The following is a 25,036-nucleotide window of genomic DNA, read 5'->3' as shown; positions in this document are numbered from 1 at the left end:
CGTTTATGTGCGCGGTGGGACGGAGTCGGCAAAAATAAATGAATAAATTACGATTTTGACTTCCGTTTATTCGGGACCCCGGGGTCCCGCCATAAGGTTCATTTGTGGGTTTGGGGACGACTTGTGATGATGCGGGAGGTGTCATTGGTGGTAGTCGTGGTGATGGGAGCAGTAGTGCAATGTGCTTCGAACCCGGCGACCCGAGTTCAATTCCCATTCACGGCCAACACCAGTGATTGCGATTATCTTAACCGGTCCTGGGGCTCCCCTAGGTCTACTCAGCCTCAAATAAGTACCGGGTGCGGTGTGCAAAAACGTCGCCACTGGGGAGACAGGCCGTCGGGTGTGGTGTTGGCCACCCACCCCCTCGTGCCGTGCCAGTCTTCATAGGTGCTTGCTAAATGTACTTGGCCCAACAGTCTTTGGTGGTGGCGGTGGTGCCTGGTTAATAAAGAACATCACAAGAAATGGTAAACATCAATGGGACTCTCACCTCGTCAAATAAAGGACGTCAGTCACTTGAGACGGTGAATTTAAATGGGGGCTCTCGCCTGGCTAAGTAAAGGACATCGTTCGTCCGTGAGTGTAGTGGTGGTGTGGATGGCGGGTGGGCTGGGAGCCAGCCTGCAGGTTGCACTGCGGCGGTGCTGATGCGGTATTCACCGTGGGTATTAATAGTGCCGCACACGGGCTCACGCGCCGTGCGTTCACGTCCCCACAGGAGTCAGGAGCTGCGCTCTCCACATCCTGGGACCTGGTTTGTCTCTTTGGTGGTCTGAGTGAACTATGGACTCTAGAACTTGATCTGACTATCGGCGCTAGAACTCGGTCTAACTATAGACTCTAGAATTTGGTCTAACTATCGGTTCTTGAACTTGGTCTAACTATAGACTCTAGAACTCGGTTTGATTATAGACTCTAGAACTTGGTATAACTATAGACTCTAGAACTTGGTATAACTATAGACTCTAGAACTTGGTCTAACTATAGGCTCTAGAACTTGGTCTAAGTATAGACTCTAGAACTCGGTCTGACTATAGTCTCTAGAAGTTGGTATAACTATAGACTCTAGAACTTGGTCTGACTATAGGCTCTTGAACTTGGTCTAACTATAGACTCTAGAACTTGGTCTAACTATAGACTATAGAACTCAGTCTGACTATAGACTATAGAACTTGGTCTAACTATAGACTATAGAACTTGGTCTAACTATAGACTATAGAACTTGGTCTAACTATAGACTATAGAACTTGGTCTAACTATAGACTATAGAACTCAGTCTGACTATAGACTCTAGAACTTGGTCTGACTATAGACTATAGAACTTGGTCTGACTATAGACTATAGAACTTGGTCTAACTATAGACTCTAGAACTTGGTCTAACTATAGGCTCTAGAACTTGGTCTAACTATAAACTCTAGAACTCAGTCTGACTATAGGCTCTATAGAACTCGGTCTGACTATAGACTCTAGAGCCTGGTCTGACTATCGACTCTAGAACTCGGTCTGACTATAGACTCTAGAACTCGGTCTAACTATAGACTCTAGAACTCGGTCTAACTATAGACTCTAGAACTTGGTCTAAGTATAGACTCTAGAACTCGGTCTAACTATAGTCTCTAGAAGTTGGTCTAGCTATAGGCTCTAGAACTTTATCTGACTATAGGCTCTAGAACTCGGTCTAACTATAGTCTCTAGAACTTGGTATAACTATAGTCTCTAGAGCTTGGTCTAACTATAGACTTTAGAGCCTGTTATGACCTGACTATAGGCTCTAGAACTTGGTCTAACTATAGGCTCTAGAACTTGGTCTACCTATAGACTCTAGAACTCGGTCTGACTATAGTCTCTAGAACTTGGTCTGACTATAGACTCTAGAACTCGGTCTAACTATAGACTCTAGAACTCGGTATAACTATAGACTCTAGAACTTGATCTGACTATAGACTCTAGAACTTGGTCGGACTATAGACTCTAGAGCCTGGTCTGACTATAGTCTCTAGAACTTGGTCTGACTATAGACTCTAGAACTTGGTCTAACTGTCGACTCTAGAGCTTGGTCTGACTATAGACTATAGAACTTGGTCTGACTACAGACTCTAGAGCCTGGTCTGACTATAGTCTCTAGAACTTGGTCTGACTATAGACTCTAGAACTTGGTCTGACTATAGACTCTAGAACTTGGTCTGACTATAGACTCTAGAACTTGGTCTGACTATAGTCTCTAGAACTTGGTCTGACTATAGACTCTAGAACTTGGTCTGACTATAGACTCTAGAGCCTGGTCTGACTATAGTCTCTAGAACTCGGTCTAACTATAGACTCTAGAGCGTGGTCTGACTATAGACTCTAGAGCCTGGTCTAACTATAGACTCTAGAACTCGATCTGACTATAGGCTCTAGAACTTGGTCTGACTATAGACTCTAGAGCCTGGTCTAACTATAGACTCTAGAACTCGGTCTAACTATAGACTCTAGAACTCGGTCTAACTATAGACTCTAGAACTCGGTCTAACTATAGGCTCTAGAACTTGGTCTAACTATAGACTCTAGAGCTTGGTATAACTATAGACTAGAACTCGGTCTAACTATAGACTCTAGAACTCGATCTGACTATAGGCTCTAGAACTTGGTTTAACTATAGGCTCTAGAGCCTGCTATGACTTTCCACTTGATAACCTGGTCTGTCTATAGACTTCAGAAACTAGTATATCTATAGACTCCGGAACATGGTCTGACCATAGATTCTGGAAACGGATCCATATATCGACTCAAACACCTAGTTTAGTCTATATTCTAATATCTCTAAACACAGTCTGTAGATTATGACATCTTTATATCCTAGTCTATAGAATATCATATCTCAAGACATGAGTCACTATAGATTCGGATTTTCCTTCTCTCTGGAACCAACCCATACATTCTTCTCTCTTGCTCTCTCTAGAACTTTTTCTCAACTGGAAATCCACGTCTATGTTGATTCTCCAAGACCTTGTCCATGTAGAACCTCACCTTCCTAAAATTGCATGACATGGACTCTAGAACTTTAAACCTGTCACCCGATGGAACTTGCCCTCTGTCCTATCCCTAACCCAGGCTCGCAATGTTGCAACCTCGACTCAGTCTCGTCTCTCTCATGTCTACCTCTGTCTCTCTCCTGTCTCCCTCTGCCTCTTTCCTCTGTCTCTTTCCTGTTTCCCTCTCTCTCCTGTTTCCCTGTGCCTCTCTCCTCTGTCTCCTCTTTCTCTCCTCTGTCTCTCTCTTCTATCTATTTCCTGTCTCTTTCCTCTGTCTTCTCTGCTACTCTCTGTCTCATCTGTCTCTCCTCTGTCTCTGGTCACTTTCTATCTCCCCTGTCCCTCTCTCCTCCTCTGTCTCTCTAGACCGTGGTCCAGACTTGAGGTTCTAGAAAATCCCTGGTTACGAGGTTTTAGTTGAGTTGCTCCAAGGGCTTTGCGGGAATGGAGGAGCAGCACGGAGAGGGGACTGTGATGTGGTATCTGCACCAAGGTGGGTTTCACATCTAAACCTCTCTGTCTCTCTTAGGGCTTCATTATGGCCGTGTGGGAAATACCGAGAGCCTGGGTTCAATCCCTGAGTCTGGGTCTCTCTCAGTTACAGTTCAGTGCAGATGCTGGTTTGAAAGCAGGGGTGATGATGGTGGCAGTGTAGCGGCTAGCGCACTGTGCTACGAATTCGGAAACCTGGGTTCGATTCCCGCTCATGGTCAACACCATTGACGATTATCTGAACCGGTCCTGGTCATCCCCTAGGTCGACTCAGCCTTAAATGAGTACCTGGTGCAGTGTATAAACATCGCCACTAGGTAGATAAAGGCGACCAGGCATGGTGCTGGCTACCTACCTACCCCGTGCCGGCCTTCATAGGTGCTATTCATTAACACCACTTGCCCCAACAATGTGTTAAGAGGTGACAGGGGGAGATCTTTGTCTTTGATTGGTAGTGATGGTGGTGAGATTGCTATGGCTTTTGAATGCAGTGGTGATGGTGGTGAAGGTGGTGATGGTGATGGTGAGAGTAATTGTTTTGATGGTGATGATGTTGATAGCAATGTTTTGATGGTGGTGATAGTGATGGCGGTGATGGTGATAGCGATGTTGTTTTGAAGGTGGTGATGGTGGTGCTGGTGACGGTTGTGGTAATGTTGTTTTGAAGGTGGTGATGGTGGTGCGATTTTATTTTGAAGGTGTTGATGGCAGTGCGATGTTGTTTTGAAGGTGGCGATGGCGGTGGTGGCAGTAGTGGCGATGTGGGGACAACATCCGCCACTGACCTTAACGACCTCAAGCAGAGGGCGAGGGATGGATCTGCTGATGCCCAGGTGGAGGTGAGTGGTGGTGATGGTGGAGGTGGTGGTTATGGTGATGGTGTAGGTGGTGATTGACAGTGGTGGTAGTGGACGTGATGCTGGTGGAGGTGATGGAGATGATGGTGATGGTAGCTCTAGAACTTGATCTAACTATAGACTCTCGAGGCTGCTCTGACTTGCTTGCCTGACCGCATTACAGCACTGGTTTCAAGATCATGACCTCTCCCTAAACCCGACCAAATCCAAGACCATCTTAATTGGCACTCGGCAAAGACTGGTTTCACTCCCACTCCCCTCGGGAATCTCAATTGCTGGTTCCTTTGTTCCATTCTCCGACCATCTGACATTTCTCGCGTCACTCTGGATCCCACTCTCTCCTTCGACACCCTTGTCAATCTCGTTCTCAAGTCCTGCAACTACCATCTCAGGGCCCTCTGCCATCTACATCCGCTCATCACCTCTGACATCGCAAATACTCTTGCCTGCAGCATCGTTGAGTCGCAGCTCGACTATTGTAACTCAGTCCTCGTTCAGTCCTCTCCAGACAACCAAAATAAGCTACAACGCCTCCAAAACCACATTGCCCGAGTTGTCCATGGCCCCCGCAATCCTGGCCCTGACTCCCTGTCCATCCTTCGGGCCCTTTATTGGCTGCTTATTTCGACCAGAATATACCTTCAAGATCGCTTGCCTCTGCTACCGTGCCCTAAAATCCAGTTACCTACGTACCTAAGTTCTCTGCTGATGCCTTACACTTCAATTAATCGTAGAAACCTTCGTAGTGCATCACAGAACCTTATTGAAACTCCCAGGACAAGGACTGTTGTTTCTCCATCGCAGCCCCCGTCATCTGGAATGCCATTCTTATTAACATCCGTAACGATCCATCATTTTCTTCATAAAAAAATAATCTAAAGGTGCATCTCTTCAGCTCGACATTTAACCGCGTCTCCCTGGAACCACGCGACGCGATCTGACACTGCTCGGCTCCGCACCTTATAATTGCGTCTTCGGTCCGCAACATTGCGTGCGATATAAATTGTATTATTATTAGAGGTGATGGGGTAGTGATGGAGGTGACAGTGTTGGAGATGATGGTGATGGTGGTGAAGATCATGGTGGTGGTAGAGGTGATGGGGGCGAGTGCGTTTGCGTGGCACCTGCAAGGAGGGTGCTGCCGGGCTGTTTTGAGGTTACTGTTGAGGAGTTCACTGCTGCAAGGGTTCAGCATTGGGGGGCGGGAGCGGGGGTGTTGGGTCGATGTTAGTTCCACTGTGGGTGTGGGTTTAGCTATGGGAGGAGGAAACTAGAGAACCCAGGGGAAACTCGTTCAAACTTCTCTCTCGCTCACTGTCATTCAAAAAAGACAAAGATTCTCCATATAGCCTTAACAGACTGTAGGGGCAAGTGCCTTAGCGAGCACCTATGAAGGCCGGAACGGTACACGAGGGGGTGGGTGGCCAGCACCACGCCCGACCGCCTTTGTCTCCCCAGTGACAATGTTTACACACCGCACCAGGTACTAATTTGAGGCTAAGTCGACCTAGGGGAGGCCCAGGACCAGTTATGGTGTTGGCCTTCATAGGACTTTATGTCCTAGGAAAGACACAAATGCACACGTTTTCTCATTGAAAATAGGTAAATTTCTAAATATCACTGTCCTGGTCACAAAAGGACAGTTTGGGGGGAATAATAGCCATTTTCTGTACTTTTGAGGCATAAGCAATTAGGAAATAACACTTACTACCCAGGAACAAAAAAAAAGTGTTTTGTTACACAGTTAATTATGAAGTACACGCTGAGTGGCACCTGAGTCGGGAGTCGAACCCAGGGCACGTCTCGCTGTGCGGTGCCCATGGCCCCAAACCAACCCAGGGCCCCCCCCCCCCGTGCCCCACTCCCCCCCAACTCCTCTGTGCCCACCCCCGTGCCCCCCACACCCCCTGCGTCACCCCCCCCTCTTCTCCCCTACCCCCCTCTCCCTCTCCCCCCCCTGCGTCCCCACCAACCCCCCTCCGTGGCCCCCTCCACACCTCCCATGCCCCGTGGTGGAGCAGCTGGCAAGGCACTACTTTGCGCAAGCAGAAGAGGGGGAGGAGGGGGAGGAGGAGTTGCACAGCACGGAGGGGGTGGGCTGGCTGCTGCGCGCTGCCGCCCAGGGCCACGCGCTGGCCACGCGCCTCCTGCGCAGGTGCCAGCGCGAGGGGCGAGGTGCGACCCACACCACCACAGCCACCACAGCCACCACGGCCACCAACAACAACCACCAACATGACCACAACTACCACCAATACCACCACCATCTCAACCACAACAACCACCACCACGGCCACCACGGCCACCAACAACAACCACCAACATGACCACAACTACCACCAATACCACCACCATCTCAACCACAACAACCACCATCACAACCACCACGGCCAACACAGCCACCACCAACACAACCACCGCCACCACCAACACAAACCCCGCAACCAAAATTACCATCGCAATCACCACCATCTCAACCACAACAACCACCACCGCCAACACGATCACCACAACAACCACCACCATTATAGTTTCTCAATCCAACATCTCCACTGAAGAATAGCTGAGTGAGACTCAGACCCAGGGCTTGAACCCAGGATTTCAGTGTCTCCTACCTGGCCATTATGAACCTTCTAAGAGAGAGAGAGACTCAGACCCAGGGTTGGAAGCCATGATCCCAGTGTCTCGACAGGACCACTATTTTTAAATCCTTTATATTAAGTTCACTTGCTTGCTTGCGTGCTTGCTTGCTTACGACCGTGCAAATCTTTCGGTCATTTTTTACCCCACTTCCCGTGATCCAATCGAGCTGACATTTTCCACACAGACTCGTTGTACCAGACAATTATTGTTCGTGAAAAAAAATTCCCAAAATTTTACACTTTTTTGGCAAAAAAAATTTATTTTACATATATTCAAATAGAAACTAATTCTTGGCTTTGGCTGAACGTCACAGTATAAGAGCCCAGAGCGTAACCCCTCCACAGGCCGTGGCGGAGTAGTGCAGTTGGTAGCGCCCTCGCTTCCCATGCCAAAGGTCGCGGGATCGATCCCCGCGTCCTCCACAGGCGAATATATTTTTAAATCCTTTATATTAAGTTCGCTGCCACGCATATAAAAGATTTATAGTGAAAAACTTTGTTTTTACGGGTTATACTTATTTCATTTATTTGATGGCCCCCCCACTCTCTCCACCCCGCCCCTCAGGGCTGACGGAGGAGAACCGTGAGCGCGTGCGGGAGCTGGCGCAGGAGTCTGCGTTTGAGCGCTCGGTGCGCAGGGCTTCACTGCTGCTCTACTGGCGCCTCAATCCTCAGCGCAAGGCCCGCGTGGCGCCCAGCGAGCTGCTGGAGAACGTCCCCTCCATCAACGCCCACGGTGCCACCACCCCCACCGCCACCACCGTGGGCCATGCGCGTCCCCGGAGGCCGTCACACAGGGCCTCCGGGAGCCTCCAGGGGACCTCCAGGGCCTCGAGGGGCCTCCAGGTGGCTTCCAGGAGCCTCTGAGGTCTCTTGGGGCCTCCAGCAGGCCTCGGGGGCAGGCGCTCGGCAACATTGATTCAAACTTACAACGATGCACGCAGTCAGCGGCTGCATGGCTGTGAGGACGAGAAAGCGAACACGTGACTTGGGGTGACTATCCCGTTGCTTCCCACCCCCACCCTTAGAGGCTGCAAGCCGGACTCCGCTGCCCAAGCTGCTGCGCCAGCAGAGCGAGGTGGTCACGCGGCTGCTCAACTCCAATGGTGGGGGGCACAGGGGTGGGACACGGGGGTGGGCGGGTCTGAACAGGCAGGGACAGAGGGGGCAAGTGGGGTGGCATGGCCAGCTACAGACACCCATAGACTCACACAGAGACCCATAGTCTAACACAGAGACCCACAGAATCACATAGAGATCCATAGACTCACATAAAGACCGATAGACTCACATAGAGACCCACAGACTTGCATAGAGACCCTTAGACTAACACAGTGGTCCATAGATGTTTATAGAGACCCATAGATTCACATAGAGACAAGTTGATTCTGTCTGCTTGTAGGGTGGCCTTCTGGGTTTGAGCTGCATGTGTTCTCTCCCTCCTGGGCAGCAGCCTCGCACAGCCTCTCGGAGGCCGACTTCCTGCAGCTCACGGGGGGCTACGCTCGCGGCCTGCCCCCCGCAGGCCGCGCCGCCATGGCCGCCACCTCCACTGTCCTCCCGGACGGCAATCACGGTAGTGGACGCTCAGCGCCATCCGGCATGGCCCTGCGCGACAAGGTGCACCACTTTCCATCGGTTCCATCTCCCTTCCCCATGGGTGGGCGTCGAGGAAGAACCCTAACCCTCTTTGCCTCGAATCACTGCACCAGATTGAATTAAATGATGACGTCGCCCTACTGCTGCTCTATTTAAGACCGGGAGCAACAGGAGAGCTTCACCATTCTTGCCCGATGAAGCTGATTGTAATTACCAGCGAAACATCGTACTCAAATTTTAAAATGCTGTTGAATTATTTTGTCCTTTGAAAAAGGTGACACATTTTTTACTGTTTGGCCGTGTCGAGTGGTGGAGGGTTACGACACATTTATAAATAGCGCAATCTGACCCAAAAAACTTATATTATGAATAATATTGGTCGCAAAAGCCTACGTGCTAAACTGCCCATTACTGACTAACTATTTTTTATTTTACCAGTTAAGGCCCACTGAGCTACATAGCTTTTTTTCAGAAGTGACCTGGCCACAAGTGAGAGCTCAACGAAGTGGCTTATCGTGTGGACACTTATAGCAGTCAAAGACTCTAAACACATGTTTCTAAATGTGGAGGGAAAAACCGTAGGGCACGGAGAAAAATCCACACAACCACGGGGAGAACATGCAAACTCCCAATGTACAGACGTCAGGGTCGGGATCTAACCCACGCCCTCCTGTATACGAGGCGAGGTAGTTAACGCCATCCCCCGTCATTGGCGCGTGTGCAGCTGCTGCGCTACCCGCTGGGCGCGCTGCTGGACGCCAAGGAGCAAGCACTGGAGGCGGCATCGCGTGCGGGGCTGCACTGGCTGCAGGCGGCGCTGCCCACGCAGCAGCTCAATGCGCTGCTCGTGTTCCTCGTCGTCAGCCGCCTCACCCTGGACTTCTTCGCACTCGCTGTGCCGCTCGCCGTCTTTGCACTCGCGTTCGCCACAATGGTCGTGTGCACGCTCAAGGTGGCTATCGCGCGGAGAGACTCGCATAGGGGGACGGACTCACGCCGAGACACGGAGAGGCAAAGAGACTTGCACAGAGACGTGGAGAGACTCGCCTAGACACACGGAGACTCAGAGAGACTCGTACAGAGATGCAGAGAGACTCACCTAGAGACACGTAGACGCAGAGACTTACGCAGAGAGAAAGAGTTAGACCCGGGCCCTCCTCGCCGTTACACCGCATCCCCCAACATGACCTCGTGATGATCCCGTGAAACCTACCATGACCCCGTGATGTCCCCGTGACAACCCCCAGGTGTTTCAGAGCGGCCGAGCGTGGGACGACTTCCGCACATGGACGGAGCTGCTGCGGCGCTTCGAGCCGGCCCTGAGCATAGAGGAGGCAGAGAGCGAGTTCGGCTGGACCCACCTGGAGCCATACCTCCACTTCATCCTCGCCGTCTTCTTCGTCATCTTCTCCCTGCCGCTCACTGACAGGTAGCTCCATCTCCCTGTCCGTCCGCCTCTCTCTCCATCTCTCTGTCTCTCTCCATCTCTCTATCCCTTCATATCTCTCTGCCCATCCGTCCAACCATATGTCTGTCCATCTATCTGTCTGTCTGTCCCTCTGTCCATATGTTCACATTATCCTAACCGCCTTTGTCTCTCCAGTGCAACTCAGGTCACCGGGTTCATTGGCAGTGTGCTAATCTACAGTAACTGACATGGCCATTGTGAATTGGCCACAGCCATTGTGAACCCACATAGACCCACACACAGACCCAAACCCATGGCTTGAATCCCAAACCAAAATTTCTTAATGTTTCGGAACTGGCCATTGTGAACCCGCCACCCCGTGCCTTTCATTATGTGGTTTGTGTGTTTGTTTGACTTTAGCCTTTCTGGTGACAACCCAAGTCTCTGTTGAAGATGAGGCTCCTATTGTGGCCTCTTGAGTCACACAGAATAAACCTCAATCTCTGCCCTTGACCTTCACCTTGTTTGTGTTTCAGGTCATGGCTTCCAACCTCTGAGCTGGCCCTGATCTCCACCTTCTTCTCCACCTCCATCTTCCTCAGCCTGAGGCAGCGGTGTGGGCCATTCACCACCCGCACATTCCTCACACAGGTGGCTGCTTCGGCCATCGAGGGTAATGGGCCCACAGACACCCAATCAGTACACCTGGCCCACTCGGTCCGTAGCTATGGATTCACTAGGCCATAACCACGGATACACAAGGCCATAGCCACGGATACACTAGGCCATAACCATGGATACACAAGGCCATAGCCACAGATACACTAGGCCGTAGAGACAGATACACTAGGCCATAGACACAGATACACTAGGCCATAGACACAGATACACTAGGCCATAGCCACAGATACACTAGGCCGTAGACACAGATACACTAGGCCATAGACACAGATACACTAGGCCGTAGACACAGATACACTAGGCCATAGACACAGATACACTAGGCCGTAGACACAGATACACTAGGCCATAGACACGGATACACTAGGCCGTAGCCACGGATACACAAGGCCATAGACACAGATACACTAGGCCATAGACACAGATACACTAGGCCGTAGACACAGATACACTAGGCCGTAGCCACGGATACACTAGGCCGTAGACACAGATACACTAGGCCATAGACACAGATACACTAGGCCATAGACACAGATACACTAGGCCATAGACACAGATACACTAGGCCATAGACACAGATACACTAGGCCATAGACACGGATACACTAGGCCATAGACACAGATACACTAGGCCATAGACACAGATACACTAGGCCATAGCCACGGATACACTAGGCCGTAGACACAGATACACTAGGCCATAGACACAGATACACCAGGCCGTAGACACAGATACACTAGGCCATAGACACAGATACACTAGGCCATAGACACAGATACACTAGGCCATAGACACGGATACACTAGGCCATAGACACGGATACACTAGGCCATAGACACAGATACACTAGGCCATAGACACAGATACACTAGGCCATAGACACGGATACACTAGGCCGTAGACACAGATACACTAGGCCATAGACACAGATACACTAGGCCATAGACACAGATACACTAGGCCGTAGACACAGATACACTAGGCCATAGACACAGATACACTAGGCCGTAGACACAGATACACTAGGCCATAGACACAGATACACCAGGCCGTAGACACAGATACACTAGGCCATAGACACAGATACACTAGGCCATAGACACAGATACACTAGGCCATAGACACGGATACACTAGGCCATAGACACGGATACACTAGGCCATAGACACGGATACACTAGGCCGTAGCCACGGATACACAAGGCCATAGACACAGATACACTAGGCCATAGACACAGATACACTAGGCCGTAGACACAGATACACTAGGCCGTAGCCACGGATACACTAGGCCGTAGACACAGATACACTAGGCCATAGACACAGATACACTAGGCCATAGACACAGATACACTAGGCCATAGACACAGATACACTAGGCCATAGACACAGATACACTAGGCCATAGACACGGATACACTAGGCCATAGACACAGATACACTAGGCCATAGACACAGATACACTAGGCCATAGCCACGGATACACTAGGCCGTAGACACAGATACACTAGGCCATAGACACAGATACACCAGGCCGTAGACACAGATACACTAGGCCATAGACACAGATACACTAGGCCATAGACACAGATACACTAGGCCATAGACACGGATACACTAGGCCATAGACACGGATACACTAGGCCATAGACACAGATACACTAGGCCATAGACACAGATACACTAGGCCATAGACACGGATACACTAGGCCGTAGACACAGATACACTAGGCCATAGACACAGATACACTAGGCCATAGACACAGATACACTAGGCCGTAGACACAGATACACTAGGCCATAGACACAGATACACTAGGCCGTAGACACAGATACACTAGGCCATAGCCACAGATACACTAGGCCATAGACACAGATACACTAGGCCGTAGACACAGATACACTAGGCCATAGACACAGATACACTAGGCCGTAGACACAGATACACTAGGCCATAGACACAGATACACTAGGCCATAGCCACGGATACACTAGGCCATAGCCACAGATACACTTGGCCGTAGACACAGATACACTAGGTCATAGACACAGATACACTAGGCCATAGACACAGATACACTAGGCCATAGCCACAGATATACTAGGCCGTAGACACAGATACACTAGGCCATAGACACAGATACACTAGGCCGTAGACACAGATACACTAGGCCATAGACACAGATACACTAGGCCATAGCCACGGATACACTAGGCCGTAGACACAGATACACTAGGCCGTAGACACAGATACACTAGGCCGTAGACACAGATACACTAGGCCGTAGACACAGATACACTAGGCCGTAGACACAGATACACCAGGCCATAGACACAGATAGACTAGGCCATAGACACATACACTAGGCCGTAGACACAGATACACTAGGCCGTAGACACATACACCAGGCCATAGACACAGATACACTAGGCCATAGACACAGATACACTAGGCCATAGACACAGATACACTAGGCCATAGACACAGATACACTAGGTCATAGACACAGATACACTAGGTCATAGACACAGATACACTAGGCCATAGACACAGATACACTAGGCCATAGACACAGATACACTAGGCCATAGACACAGATACACTAGGCCATAGACACAGATACACTAGGCCATAGACACAGATACACTAGGTCATAGACACAGATACACTAGGTCATAGACACAGATACACTAGGTCATAGACACAGATACACTAGGCCATAGACACAGATACACTAGGCCATAGACACAGATACACTAGGCCGTAGCCACAGATACACTAGGCCATCTTGGTACTCAGGACCAATGTGTAACCAGAAGCCAGTCAGGTACCTTTTGTGTGAAGACCAACTTTTGTTGTCATGGTAAAAATAATTTCTCTTTCAATGTCCTGTTTCGTTCCTTTCATCTACCACACTATTTAAGGAACTAAACAGTATTTCTCCACAAATCTAGCTGTCACCTGATGAAGCTCGTTGTAATTTTCTGGCAAAATGTCGTACTAGTAACGAATTGGCATGTTCTGTTTACATGACAAACCTTACTAATTGTCTCTGTCGGGTGGTGGCGGGTTTTAATGACACATTTATATATTCATAATCAACGTTTTTGGGTTTAGATCGCGTTTATTTATAAATGTGTCGTAACCCTCCACCACCCGACACGGCCAATCAGTAAAAATGTGTCACGTTGACAAAGACAAATAGTTCACTGCTTTAGCCCACCGGTGTGTTGAAGCCACAACATTTACAATTTGAGTACGACGTTTCGCTGGTAATTGCAACCAGCATCATCGGGCAATTCGCCAGAATGGTGAGGCTCTCCTGTGTCTCCCGTTCTTATATAGAGCAGCAGCAAGGTGACGTCATCATTAACTCATTAACTCATCAGGTGCCAAGATTCAAGGGGGGAGTGATTGTAATTATATACTAGATTAGTAATCAGGCTATTGTTACGATGCGAGTTGTAGATTAGTAATCATTTGGAATGTGTTTTATTGTGATTATGCTACATTAGTAATCAGTTAGTGGTTGTTTCCCTTATAAGTAATTGTAATGTATCTTATTTAATAATACGCTTCCAGGCCGCACTAAGCCTGTAGCTGTCTGAGCGATTAAAGTTATTTCTGTTTCTCTCAATTTCAATCGATTCTCTAATTAGTCTTTGCCAGTAGTAACTAGTTTTACACAACACTTCCACGTTGTCAAAATCAATTGAGTGTCCCTGTTGGCATGCATGTTCTGCTACTGCCGACAGTTGTGTTTGTGATAGTTTAATATTTCTCTGGTGTTCTTTTAGTCTTACACTAACGTTACGCCCTGTCTGTCCAATATAGCATCTGCCACATACACAATTAATCCGATATACACCTTCTGTTGATAATTTAGGTAATTCGTCTTTAGTGCACGTTACTAGTTGTTGAATTTTGTGTACTGTACCAAATCTTACTGTAATGTTTTGCTTTTGCAAAACACGGGCTAATTTATCAGTTACTCCTGAGATAAATGGTATTTTTATTGTTTTAATAATCTGATCGCTTTCAGCAGTGTTGCTTTGCGGTCGTGATTTGGCTTTTAGTGCTCTGTTAATTTGAGCATTATTGTAGCCATTCTGTCTTAGTGCTTCTTTAACATGTTTAATCTCTCTCACTAGACTTTCACCATCTGACACTGTTTTAGCCCGATGTATGAGCGTCTTGATAAGAGAGGATTTCTGAGCTGGGTGATGATGCGAATCTGCATTCAGATAGGCATCAGTGTGCGTTGGCTTTCTGTAAACGCTGTGTGTTATTTTACCGTTTGGGCCATGCCCAAGTAAAATATCCAGGAACGGGAGTGTGTTATTCACCTCCATTTCCATGGTGAACTGAATGGCCGGGTTTTGTGCATTGAGATGATTTAGAAAATCGTTAGGTGTATCTTTACCATGTGGCCAGACAACCAAAGTGTCATCCACATATCTAAACCAAAAGGATGGTTTTAATGTGCTCGAGGCAAGTGCTCTGGTTTCAAAGTTTTCCATGTACAAATTTGCTATAGCAGGAGATAAAGGAGAGCCCATTGCTGCTCCCTCCCTTTGTTTAAAGAATTCGCCTCTCCATAAGAAGTAAGTGTTATTTAAACAATGGTCTGCGAGTTTCGGAATATCTTTTGGTAAACCTGTATTCTTTACCAGTGTATCAAGTAATTTAAGCGACTCGCTCACTGGAACCTTAGTGAATAGCGAAATCACATCAAAACTCACCAAAATATCATTAGGGTTAAGTTTAATATCTTTGATCATATTCACAGGATGTTCTGAATTTCTTATGAATGATGATGTCCTACCGATGTAAGGCTGAATTTGTTTAGTTACATATTTTGCTAATTTATAGGTGGCAGAGCCAATTGTACTGACTATAGGTCGTAAAGGGATGCCGACTTTATGGATCTTTGGTAGCCCATACAGTCTAGGTGGTTTTGAAACCTTTGGCTTCATTAGGAATTGCTCATTTTTTGGGATTAATGAATTTGCAATGATTGCAGTAGTCTTACGTTCCAAAGTATTAGTTGGATCTCGTTTAATTTTAATGTAGGTACTATCCTCTAATAAATCTTTAATTTTATTATCATAATCGGCTCGTGACATCACTACTGTAGTGCGGCCCTTGTCAGCTGCTAGGATTTGAATATCTTTGTTTAGACGAAGCTCTCTTAAGGCTTTTGCCTCGTTCGAGCTAATATTTACTTTAGGTACTTTACTATTCTCAATAATTTTGGCAACCTCGTGTCTAGTCATCTCTGCCTCATTATGTGGAAGGAGTCTTACTGCTGATTCTACCTCAGCAATTATCTCATCCACTGGAATTGTGCGTGGGGTAACGGCAAAGTTAAGGCCTTTAGAAAGGACAGAAATCATGTCAGTGGTTAAATCAGTGTTAGTCAAGTTCATTACGGTTTTGTTTTTAAATTGTTCGTTTTTAATAGGGATTTGTTTATTGTAAAGTCTAGAAAATTTGTTAATTTGGTTAGCATTTGTTAGATTAAATACATTATCAGCCGATTGTTGTGTTATAGTATCGATTATATTCCAATCATGCATGGACACACTATTGCTTATATTTAAATGTAAATGCTTTAGCGATTCAGAAATGTTGGATAATTCACTCCTGTTGTGTTGTATTCTCTCTATTAATAATAATTCGCTAGCTTTGTGTAGTATTTTGTTAGCCTTAGAAGACTTTATGTGATGTGTTATTTTAACTGCGTTTGGTATTACCTTCGAATCTCTGCACCTTTTGAGGAACGCCAATGAAGATATCAATTTCATCCGCTTAATGCGGAGCTTCTCCAATTGTCTGGTTTTAAGAAAAGTATCCTCCCCATAGAGGTTAGTCAGTTTAACACGTAGGCTTTCGCGACCAATGTTATTCATAATCAACGTTTTTGGGTTTAGATCGCGTTTATTTATAAATGTGTCGTAACCCTCCACCACCCGACACGGCCAATCAGTAAAAATGTGTCACGTTGACAAAGACAAATAGTTCACTGCTTTAGCCCACCGGTGTGTTGAAGCCACAACATTTACAATTTGAGTACGACGTTTCGCTTATAAGGGAAACAACCACTAACTGATTACTAATGTAGCATAATCACAATAAAACACATTCCAAATGATTACTAATCTACAACTCGCATCGTAACAATAGCCTGATTACTAATCTAGTATATAATTACAATCACTCCCCCCTTGAATCTTGGCACCTGATGAGTTAATGAGTTAATGATGACGTCACCCTGCTGCTGCTCTATATAAGAACGGGAGACACAGGAGAGCCTCACCATTCTGGCGAATTGCCCGATGATGCTGGTTGCAATTACCAGCGAAACGTCGTACTCAAATTGTAAATGTTGTGGCTTCAACACACCGGTGGGCTAAAGCAGTGAACTATTTGTCTTTGTCAACGTGACACATTTTTACTGATTGGCCGTGTCGGGTGGTGGAGGGTTACGACACATTTATAAATAAACGCGATCTAAACCCAAAAACGTTGATTATGAATAACATTGGTCGCGAAAGCCTACGTGTTAAACTGACTAACCTCTATGGGGAGGATACTTTTCTTAAAACCAGACAATTGGAGAAGCTCCGCATTAAGCGGATGAAATTGATATCTTCATTGGCGTTCCTCAAAAGGTGCAGAGATTCGAAGGTAATACCAAACGCAGTTAAAATAACACATCACATAAAGTCTTCTAAGGCTAACAAAATACTACACAAAGCTAGCGAATTATTATTAATAGAGAGAATACAACACAACAGGAGTGAATTATCCAACATTTCTGAATCGCTAAAGCATTTACATTTAAATATAAGCAATAGTGTGTCCATGCATGATTGGAATATAATCGATACTATAACACAACAATCGGCTGATAATGTATTTAATCTAACAAATGCTAACCAAATTAACAAATTTTCTAGACTTTACAATAAACAAATCCCTATTAAAAACGAACAATTTAAAAACAAAACCGTAATGAACTTGACTAACACTGATTTAACCACTGACATGATTTCTGTCCTTTCTAAAGGCCTTAACTTTGCCGTTACCCCACGCACAATTCCAGTGGATGAGATAATTGCTGAGGTAGAATCAGCAGTAAGACTCCTTCCACATAATGAGGCAGAGATGACTAGACACGAGGTTGCCAAAATTATTGAGAATAGTAAAGTACCTAAAGTAAATATTAGCTCGAACGAGGCAAAAGCCTTAAGAGAGCTTCGTCTAAACAAAGATATTCAAATCCTAGCAGCTGACAAGGGCCGCACTACAGTAGTGATGTCACGAGCCGATTATGATAATAAAATTAAAGATTTATTAGAGGATAGTACCTACATTAAAATTAAACGAGATCCAACTAATACTTTGGAACGTAAGACTACTGCAATCATTGCAAATTCATTAATCCCAAAAAATGAGCAATTCCTAATGAAGCCAAAGGCTTCAAAACCACCTAGACTGTATGGGCTACCAAAGATCCATAAAGTCGGCATCCCTTTATGACCTATAGTCAGTACAATTGGCTCTGCCACCTATAAATTAGCAAAATATGTAACTAAACAAATTCAGCCTTACATCGGTAGGACATCATCATTCATAAGAAATTCAGAACATCCTGTGAATATGATCAAAGATATTAAACTTAACCCTAATGATATTTTGGTGAGTTTTGATGTGATTTCGCTATTCACTAAGGTTCCAGTGAGCGAGTCGCTTAAATTACTTGATACACTGGTAAAGAATACAGGTTTACCAAAAGATATTCCGAAACTCGCAGACCATTGTTTAAATAACACTTACTTCTTATGGAGAGGCGAATTCTTTAAACAAAGGGAGGGAGCAGCAATGGGCTCTCCTTTATCTCCTGCTATAGCAAATTTGTACATGGAAAACTTTGAAACCAGAGCACTTGCCTCGAGCACATTAAAACCATCCTTTTGGTTTAGATATGTGGATGACACTTTGGTTGTCTGGCCACATGGTAAAGATACACCTAACGATTTTCTAAATCATCTCAATGCACAAAACCCGGCCATTCAGTTCACCATGGAAATGGAGGTGAATAACACACTCCCGTTCCTGGATATTTTACTTGGGCATGGCCCAAACGGTAAAATAACACACAGCGTTTACAGAAAGCCAACGCACACTGATGCCTATCTGAATGCAGATTCGCATCATCACCCAGCTCAGAAATCCTCTCTTATCAAGACGCTCATACATCGGGCTAAAACAGTGTCAGATGGTGAAAGTCTAGTGAGAGAGATTAAACATGTTAAAGAAGCACTAAGACAGAATGGCTACAATAATGCTCAAATTAACAGAGCACTAAAAGCCAAATCACGATCGCAAAGCAACACTGCTGAAAGCGATCAGATTATTCAAACAATAAAAATACCATTTATCTCAGGAGTAACTGATAAATTAGCCCGTGTTTTGCAAAAGCAAAACATTACAGTAAGATTTGGTACAGTACACAAAATTCAACAACTAGTAACGTGCACTAAAGACGAATTACCTAAATTATCAACAGAAGGTGTATATCGGATTAATTGTGTATGTGGCAGATGCTATATTGGACAGACAGGGCGTAACGTTAGTGTAAGACTAAAAGAACACCAGAGAAATATTAAACTATCACAAACACAACTGTCGGCAGTAGCAGAACATGCATGCCAACAGGGACACTCAATTGATTTTGACAACGTGAAAGTGTTGTGTAAAACTAGTTACTACTGGCAAAGACTAATTAGAGAATCGATTGAAATTGAGAGAAACAGAAATAACTTTAATCGCTCAGACAGCTACAGGCTTAGTGCGGCCTGGAAGCGTATTATTAAATAAGATGCATTACAATTACTTATAAGGGAAACAACCACTAACTGATTACTAATGTAGCATAATCACAATAAAACACATTCCAAATGATTACTAATCTACAACTCGCATCGTAACAATAGCCTGATTACTAATCTAGTATATAATTACAATCACTCCCCCCTTGAATCTTGGCACCTGATGAGTTAATGAGTTAATGATGACGTCACCCTGCTGCTGCTCTATATAAGAACGGGAGACACAGGAGAGCCTCACCATTCTGGCGAATTGCCCGATGATGCTGGTTGCAATTACCAGCGAAACGTCGTACTCAAATTGTAAATGTTGTGGCTTCAACACACCGGTGGGCTAAAGCAGTGAACTATTTGTCTTTGTCAACGTGACACATTTTTACTGATTGGCCGTGTCGGGTGGTGGAGGGTTACGACACATTTATAAATAAACGCGATCTAAACCCAAAAACGTTGATTATGAATAACATTGGTCGCGAAAGCCTACGTGTTAAACTGACATTTATATATTTACGCGATCTAACCCAAAAAAACCTGGATTATGGATGATATTGGTCGCGAAATCCTACGTGTTAAGAAGACATGATGTAAACAAAGACAGTCGAGATCTAGAAACTCATAGATAGGCGTCACTAATTGGCCGAGGGCATGGCTCAGCCCCACTTACGAGCACTCGGATTGGCTAAAATTGGCACCCCCGTGCATAACGTAAACATAGCGTTAATCAAAATGTTAAAACGTCAATCGAAACCATAGAGTCCCCTGGGAGGCGAAACGTTCACCGAACAACCGTAAACTGATGTCAAGTTAAGCAACATTTTTTTTTATTAATTGTCATTTGCGCCGACGCCCCCTGTAGTAGCCTCGCAGACCACCATGGGTCCGCGGACTGCAGATTGGGAACCAATGCACTGGGCCAGTGGTTCTCAACCGGAGGTACGAGGTAGACCCCTGAGAGTACGTGAAGTTATTTATAAATGTGTGAAATTATAGCGTACGTCAGAGTCATTGGTGAATAATCATGTATGAATCTGCCAATATAAAATAACTACGATAAAATTTAAATCCATATGGTAATCTAGAACGATATAAAATATCTTCCCAAACTCATTGGCCGTATAAAATGTGGTTTCCAAGAGTAACCAGCATATGCGAACAAATTATGTCATGCATGCAGAGCATACATTCAATATTTTTGTATTCGCTTGCAGTTACTAGCTCGTTGATGTTCATTATTCATTATATTGATGTTCATTATTCACACATTTATTTCTCAGAAATAGGTTGGGTCAGGAGGAGTACAGTAGCCAAAAAAGGTTGAGAACCGCTGCACTAGGCCATAGCCACGGATACACTCGGCCATAGTCAGACACTACTTATGCTCACAAGCCAGCACTGACAGCACTTGCCCCTACAGTTTGTTAAAGGCAGTGCGGGGGACCTTTGTGTGTGTGTGTGCACGTAGGGTTGACCCTGCTGCCAGGCGAGGACCTCGTGTCGCGGGCGCTGTGCATGCTGGGCACCTGTGTGCGCTCCGTCTCCCTGGGAGGAGTGGTGCACCTAAACCTCGGGCTGCCCACGCTGCTCTACGCCCACCTCATCTACCTGCTCTACTGCAAGGCGCGCGAGCGCCGATACCGCGGTGAGCGGCCACAGCAGCGCAGTCATCATCATCATCACCAGCAGCAGGTGGAGAATCATCATCACCATCATCACCAGCAGCAGCAGCAGGAGGATCATCACCATCATCACCAGCAGCAGTGTCATATAAACCTAACCTGGCCATTATCTAATCTAATTCGTATTTATAGACTGCCTTCACTCGAGGCATTTGACAAAGCGTATGATGTAATTATTTAGATGGGAGGTGCGTACATGGGCTGAGGAATGAGCGACAGTAATAGAGGGGTACTTAGGGATCACATTATAATCCTGACCCGGCCATTATGAACCTGACCTGGCCATTATGATGCTGACCCAGCCATGATGATCCTGACCCAGTCTTTAAGAACCTGACCCGCCCATTATGACCGTGACGTGGGTACCGTGACCCTGGCATGGGTGCAGGCATCTACTGCTACCTGGTGCCCTACCTGGTGTGCTTCCTGTGGTGGGAGCTGGCCGTGGTCCTGCTCTGGGACTCCACCGCCCTGGGCCTCCTCAGGGCCTCCATCGGCTACTTCCTCTTTGTGTTCGCGCTGCCCGTGCTCGCCGTGGGCGCTGCTGTCGGGCTCGCCGTGCAGTCCGTGCGCTGGTTCCTCACCCTCGGCCTCACCAAGGTGGGGAACCATGGCAGTAGTGGTGATGGTGGTAATTGTGGTGGTGGAGATGGGGGTAGTGACGGTAATGGTGGTGGCCACGATGACAATATTGTTAATGTTGTTGATTTTGTTGTTGACATTGTTAACATTGACGTTGATGTTCATGTTGTTGACGATGACATTGATGGCGTGGTTGATGATGTTGACGATGTTGTTGACGGTGATGTTGTTGACGTCGAGGTTGTTGTGATCGACGTTGCCGACGTTGGTGATGTCGTTGTTGTCGTCGTTGTTATTGACTTATGTGACTCGCCGGGGCGGCATGGGGAGCAGGTGGGCGCAACGGCACTGCTGGCTGCCGTGCCGTTGGCAGGGTGGCTGGCGTGGCGCCACCGCGCGGCGCCCGTGCAGCTGCTGCGCTCGCTGGGCCGCAGCTCGCTGGTGAAGCTGGCGCTCGTGTGGCTCACGGCCACGGCCGTCTTCTGCTGGCTCTACGTGTTCCGCAGCGAGGGCCTTAAGGTGAGGAGGGGAGGGAGTGAGTAAGTGAGGTAAGTGGTGAGAGTGAGTGGGTGGTGTGAGTGAGGAGTGTGAGTGAGTGGTGTGAGTGAGTGAGTGAGGAGGGTGAGTGAGGAGTGTGAGTGGTGAGGAGTGAGCGAGAGAATGGTGTGTGAGTGAGTGGTGTGAGTGAGTGAGGAGTGTGAGTGAGTGGTGTGAGTGAGTGAGGAGTGTGAGTGAATGAGGACTGTGAGTGAGTGAGTGAGGAGTGTGAGTGAGTGGTGTGAGTGAGTGAGGAGTGTGAGTGAGTGAGTGAGGACTGTGAGTGAGTGAGTGAGGAGTGTGAGTGAGGAGCGTGACTGAGTGAGTGGTGTGAGTGAGTGAGGAGGGAGGCGTGTGACTGAGTGAGGAGTGTGAGTGAGTGAGTGGTGTGAGTGAGTGAGGAGTGTGAGCGAGTGAGGAGTGTGAGTGAGTGAGCAGTGTGAGTGAGTGAGGAGTGTGAGTGAGTGAGCAGTGTGAGTGAGTGAGGAGTGTGAGTGAGTGAGTGAGTGTGAGTGAGGAGTGCGAAGGAGTGAGGAGTGTGAGTGAGGAGTGTGAAGGAGTGAGGAGTGTGAGCGAGTGAGGAGTGTGAATGAGTGAGTGAGGAGTGTGACTGAGTGAGGAGTGTGAGTGAGTGAGGAGTGTGAGTGAGTGAGGAGTGTGACTGAGTGAGGAGTGTGACTGAGTGAGGAGTGTGAATGAGTGAGGAGTGTGACTGAGTGAGGAGTGTGAGTGAGTGAGCAGTGTGAGTGAGTGAGCAGTGTGAGTGAGTGAGGAGTGTGAGTGAGTGAGGAGTGACTGAGTGAGGAGTGTGACTGAGTGAGGAGTGTGACTGAGTGAGGAGTGTGACTGAGTGAGGAGTGTGAGTGAGTGAGGAGTGTGAGTGAGTGAGCAGTGTGAGTGAGTGAGGAGTGTGACTGAGTGAGGAGTGTGACTGAGTGAGGAGTGTGACTGAGTGAGGAGTGTGAGTGAGTGAGGAGTGTGAGTGAGTGAGGAGTGTGAGTGAGTGAGGAGTGTGACTGAGTGAGGAGTGTGACTGAGTGAGGAGTGTGACTGAGTGAGGAGTGTGACTGAGTGAGGAGTGTGACTGAGTGAGGAGTGTGACTGAGTGAGGAGTGTGAGTGAGTGAGGAGTGTGAGTGAGTGAGGAGTGTGACTGATTGAGGAGTGTGAGTGAGTGAGTGAGTGGTGTGAGTGAGTGAGGAGTGTGAGTGAGTGGTGTGAGTAAGGAGTGTGAGTGAGTGAGGAGTGTGAGTGAGTGAGGAGTGTGAGTGAGTGGTGTAAATGAGGAGTGTGAGTGAGTGTGACTGAGTGAGGAGTGTGAGTGAGCAGTGTGAGTGAGGAGTGTGAGTGAGTGAGGAGTGTGACTGTGTGAGGAGTGTGAGTGAGCAGTGTGAGTGAGGAGTGTGAGTGAGTGAGGAGTGTGACTGAGTGAGGAGTGTGAGTGAGCAGTGTGAGGAGTGTGAGTGAGTGAGGAGTGTGACTGAGTGAGGAGTGTGACTGAGTGAGGAAGGAGTGTGAGTGAGGAGTGTGAGTGAGTGAGGAGTGTGAGTGAGTGAGGAGTGTGACTGAGTGAGGAAGGAGTGTGAGTGAGTAAGGAGTGTGAGTGAGTGGTGTGAGTAAGGAGTGTGAGTGAGTGAGGAGTGTGAGTGAGTGGTGTGAGTGAGGAGTGTGAGTGAGTGGTGTGAGTAAGGAGTGTGAGTGAGTGAGGAGTGTGAGTGAGTGAGGAGTGTGACTGTGTGAGGAGTGTGAGTGAGTGAGCATGGTGAGTGAGGAGTGTGAGTGAGTGAGGAGTGTGACTGAGTGAGGAGTGTGAGTGAGTGAGGAGTGTGAGTGGTGTGAGTGAGTGAGAAGTGTGAGTGAATGTGGAGTGTGACTGAGTGAGGAGTGTGAGTGAGTGAGCAGTGTGAGTGAGTGAGGAGTGTGACTGAGTGAGGAGTATGACTGAGTGAGGAGTGTGACTGAGTGAGGAGTGTGAGTGAGTGAGGAGTGTGACTGAGTCAGGAGTGTGAGTGAGTGAGCAGTGTGAGTGAGTGGTGTGAGTAAGGAGTGTGAGTGAGTGAGGAGTGTGAGTGAGTGAGGAGTGTGACTGAGGAGTGTGACTGAGTGAGGAGTGTGAGTGAGTGAGTGAGCAGTGTGACTGATTGAGGAGTGTGACTGAGTGAGGAGTGTGAGTGAGTGAGTGGTGTGTGTGAGTGAGTGGTGTGAGTAAGGAGTGTGAGTGAGTGAGGAGTGTGAGTGAGTGAGGAGTGTGAGTGAGTGGTGTAAATGAGGAGTGTGAGTGAGTGTGACTGAGTGAGCAGTGTGAGTGAGGAGTGTGACTGTGTGAGGAGTGTGAGTGAGCAGTGTGAGTGAGGAGTGTGAGTGAGTGAGGAGTGTGACTGAGTGAGGAGTGTGAGTGAGCAGTGTGAGTGAGGAGTGTGAGTGAGTGAGGAGTGTGACTGAGTGAGGAGTGTGACTGAGTGAGGAGTGTGACTGAGTGAGGAAGGAGTGTGAGTGAGGAGTGTGAGTGAGTGAGGAGTGTGACTGAGTGAGGAAGGAGTGTGAGTGAGTAAGGAGTGTGAGTGAGTGGTGTGAGTAAGGAGTGTGAGTGAGGAGTGTGAGTGGTGTGAGTGAGGAGTGTGAGTGAGTGGTGTGAGTAAGGAGTGTGAGT

At 47.3% G+C, this 25,036-nt stretch overlaps 1 protein-coding gene across 4 annotated transcripts in view; it reads left to right on the top strand.

Annotated features, from left to right (window-relative positions):
* Positions 1 to 25,036, top strand: part of LOC133355755 (wolframin-like) — a 41,541-nt gene that overhangs the window by 6,649 nt on the left and 9,856 nt on the right. The window contains exons 1-13 of one of the 4 annotated variants that reach the window (XM_061573077.1): positions 741 to 757; positions 3,385 to 3,511; positions 4,240 to 4,349; positions 6,389 to 6,542; positions 7,575 to 7,745; positions 8,038 to 8,115; positions 8,460 to 8,629; positions 9,333 to 9,560; positions 9,856 to 10,037; positions 10,553 to 10,689; positions 21,055 to 21,231; positions 21,657 to 21,868; positions 22,184 to 22,369. In XM_061573077.1, coding sequence (XP_061429061.1) covers positions 3,463 to 3,511; positions 4,240 to 4,349; positions 6,389 to 6,542; positions 7,575 to 7,745; positions 8,038 to 8,115; positions 8,460 to 8,629; positions 9,333 to 9,560; positions 9,856 to 10,037; positions 10,553 to 10,689; positions 21,055 to 21,231; positions 21,657 to 21,868; positions 22,184 to 22,369 — 1,854 coding nt within the window. In that variant the 5' untranslated portion in view covers positions 741 to 757; positions 3,385 to 3,462. Of the gene's footprint in view, positions 1 to 740; positions 758 to 3,197; positions 3,512 to 4,239; positions 4,350 to 6,388; positions 6,543 to 7,574; positions 7,746 to 8,037; positions 8,116 to 8,459; positions 8,630 to 9,332; positions 9,561 to 9,855; positions 10,038 to 10,552; positions 10,690 to 21,054; positions 21,232 to 21,656; positions 21,869 to 22,183; positions 22,370 to 25,036 lie in introns of those variants that run through there. The other 3 variants (XM_061573076.1, XM_061573078.1, XM_061573079.1) reach the window with 3 other exon arrangements.

This window comes from Lethenteron reissneri, chromosome 52 (assembly GCF_015708825.2).
Source record: "Lethenteron reissneri isolate LAM-NWPU_2019-01 chromosome 52, ASM1570882v1, whole genome shotgun sequence".
Classification (NCBI taxonomy): Eukaryota; Metazoa; Chordata; class Hyperoartia; order Petromyzontiformes; family Petromyzontidae; genus Lethenteron; species Lethenteron reissneri.
The sequence above is the reverse complement of the archived record's forward strand: the minus strand, read 5'-3'. Positions and strand labels throughout refer to the sequence as shown.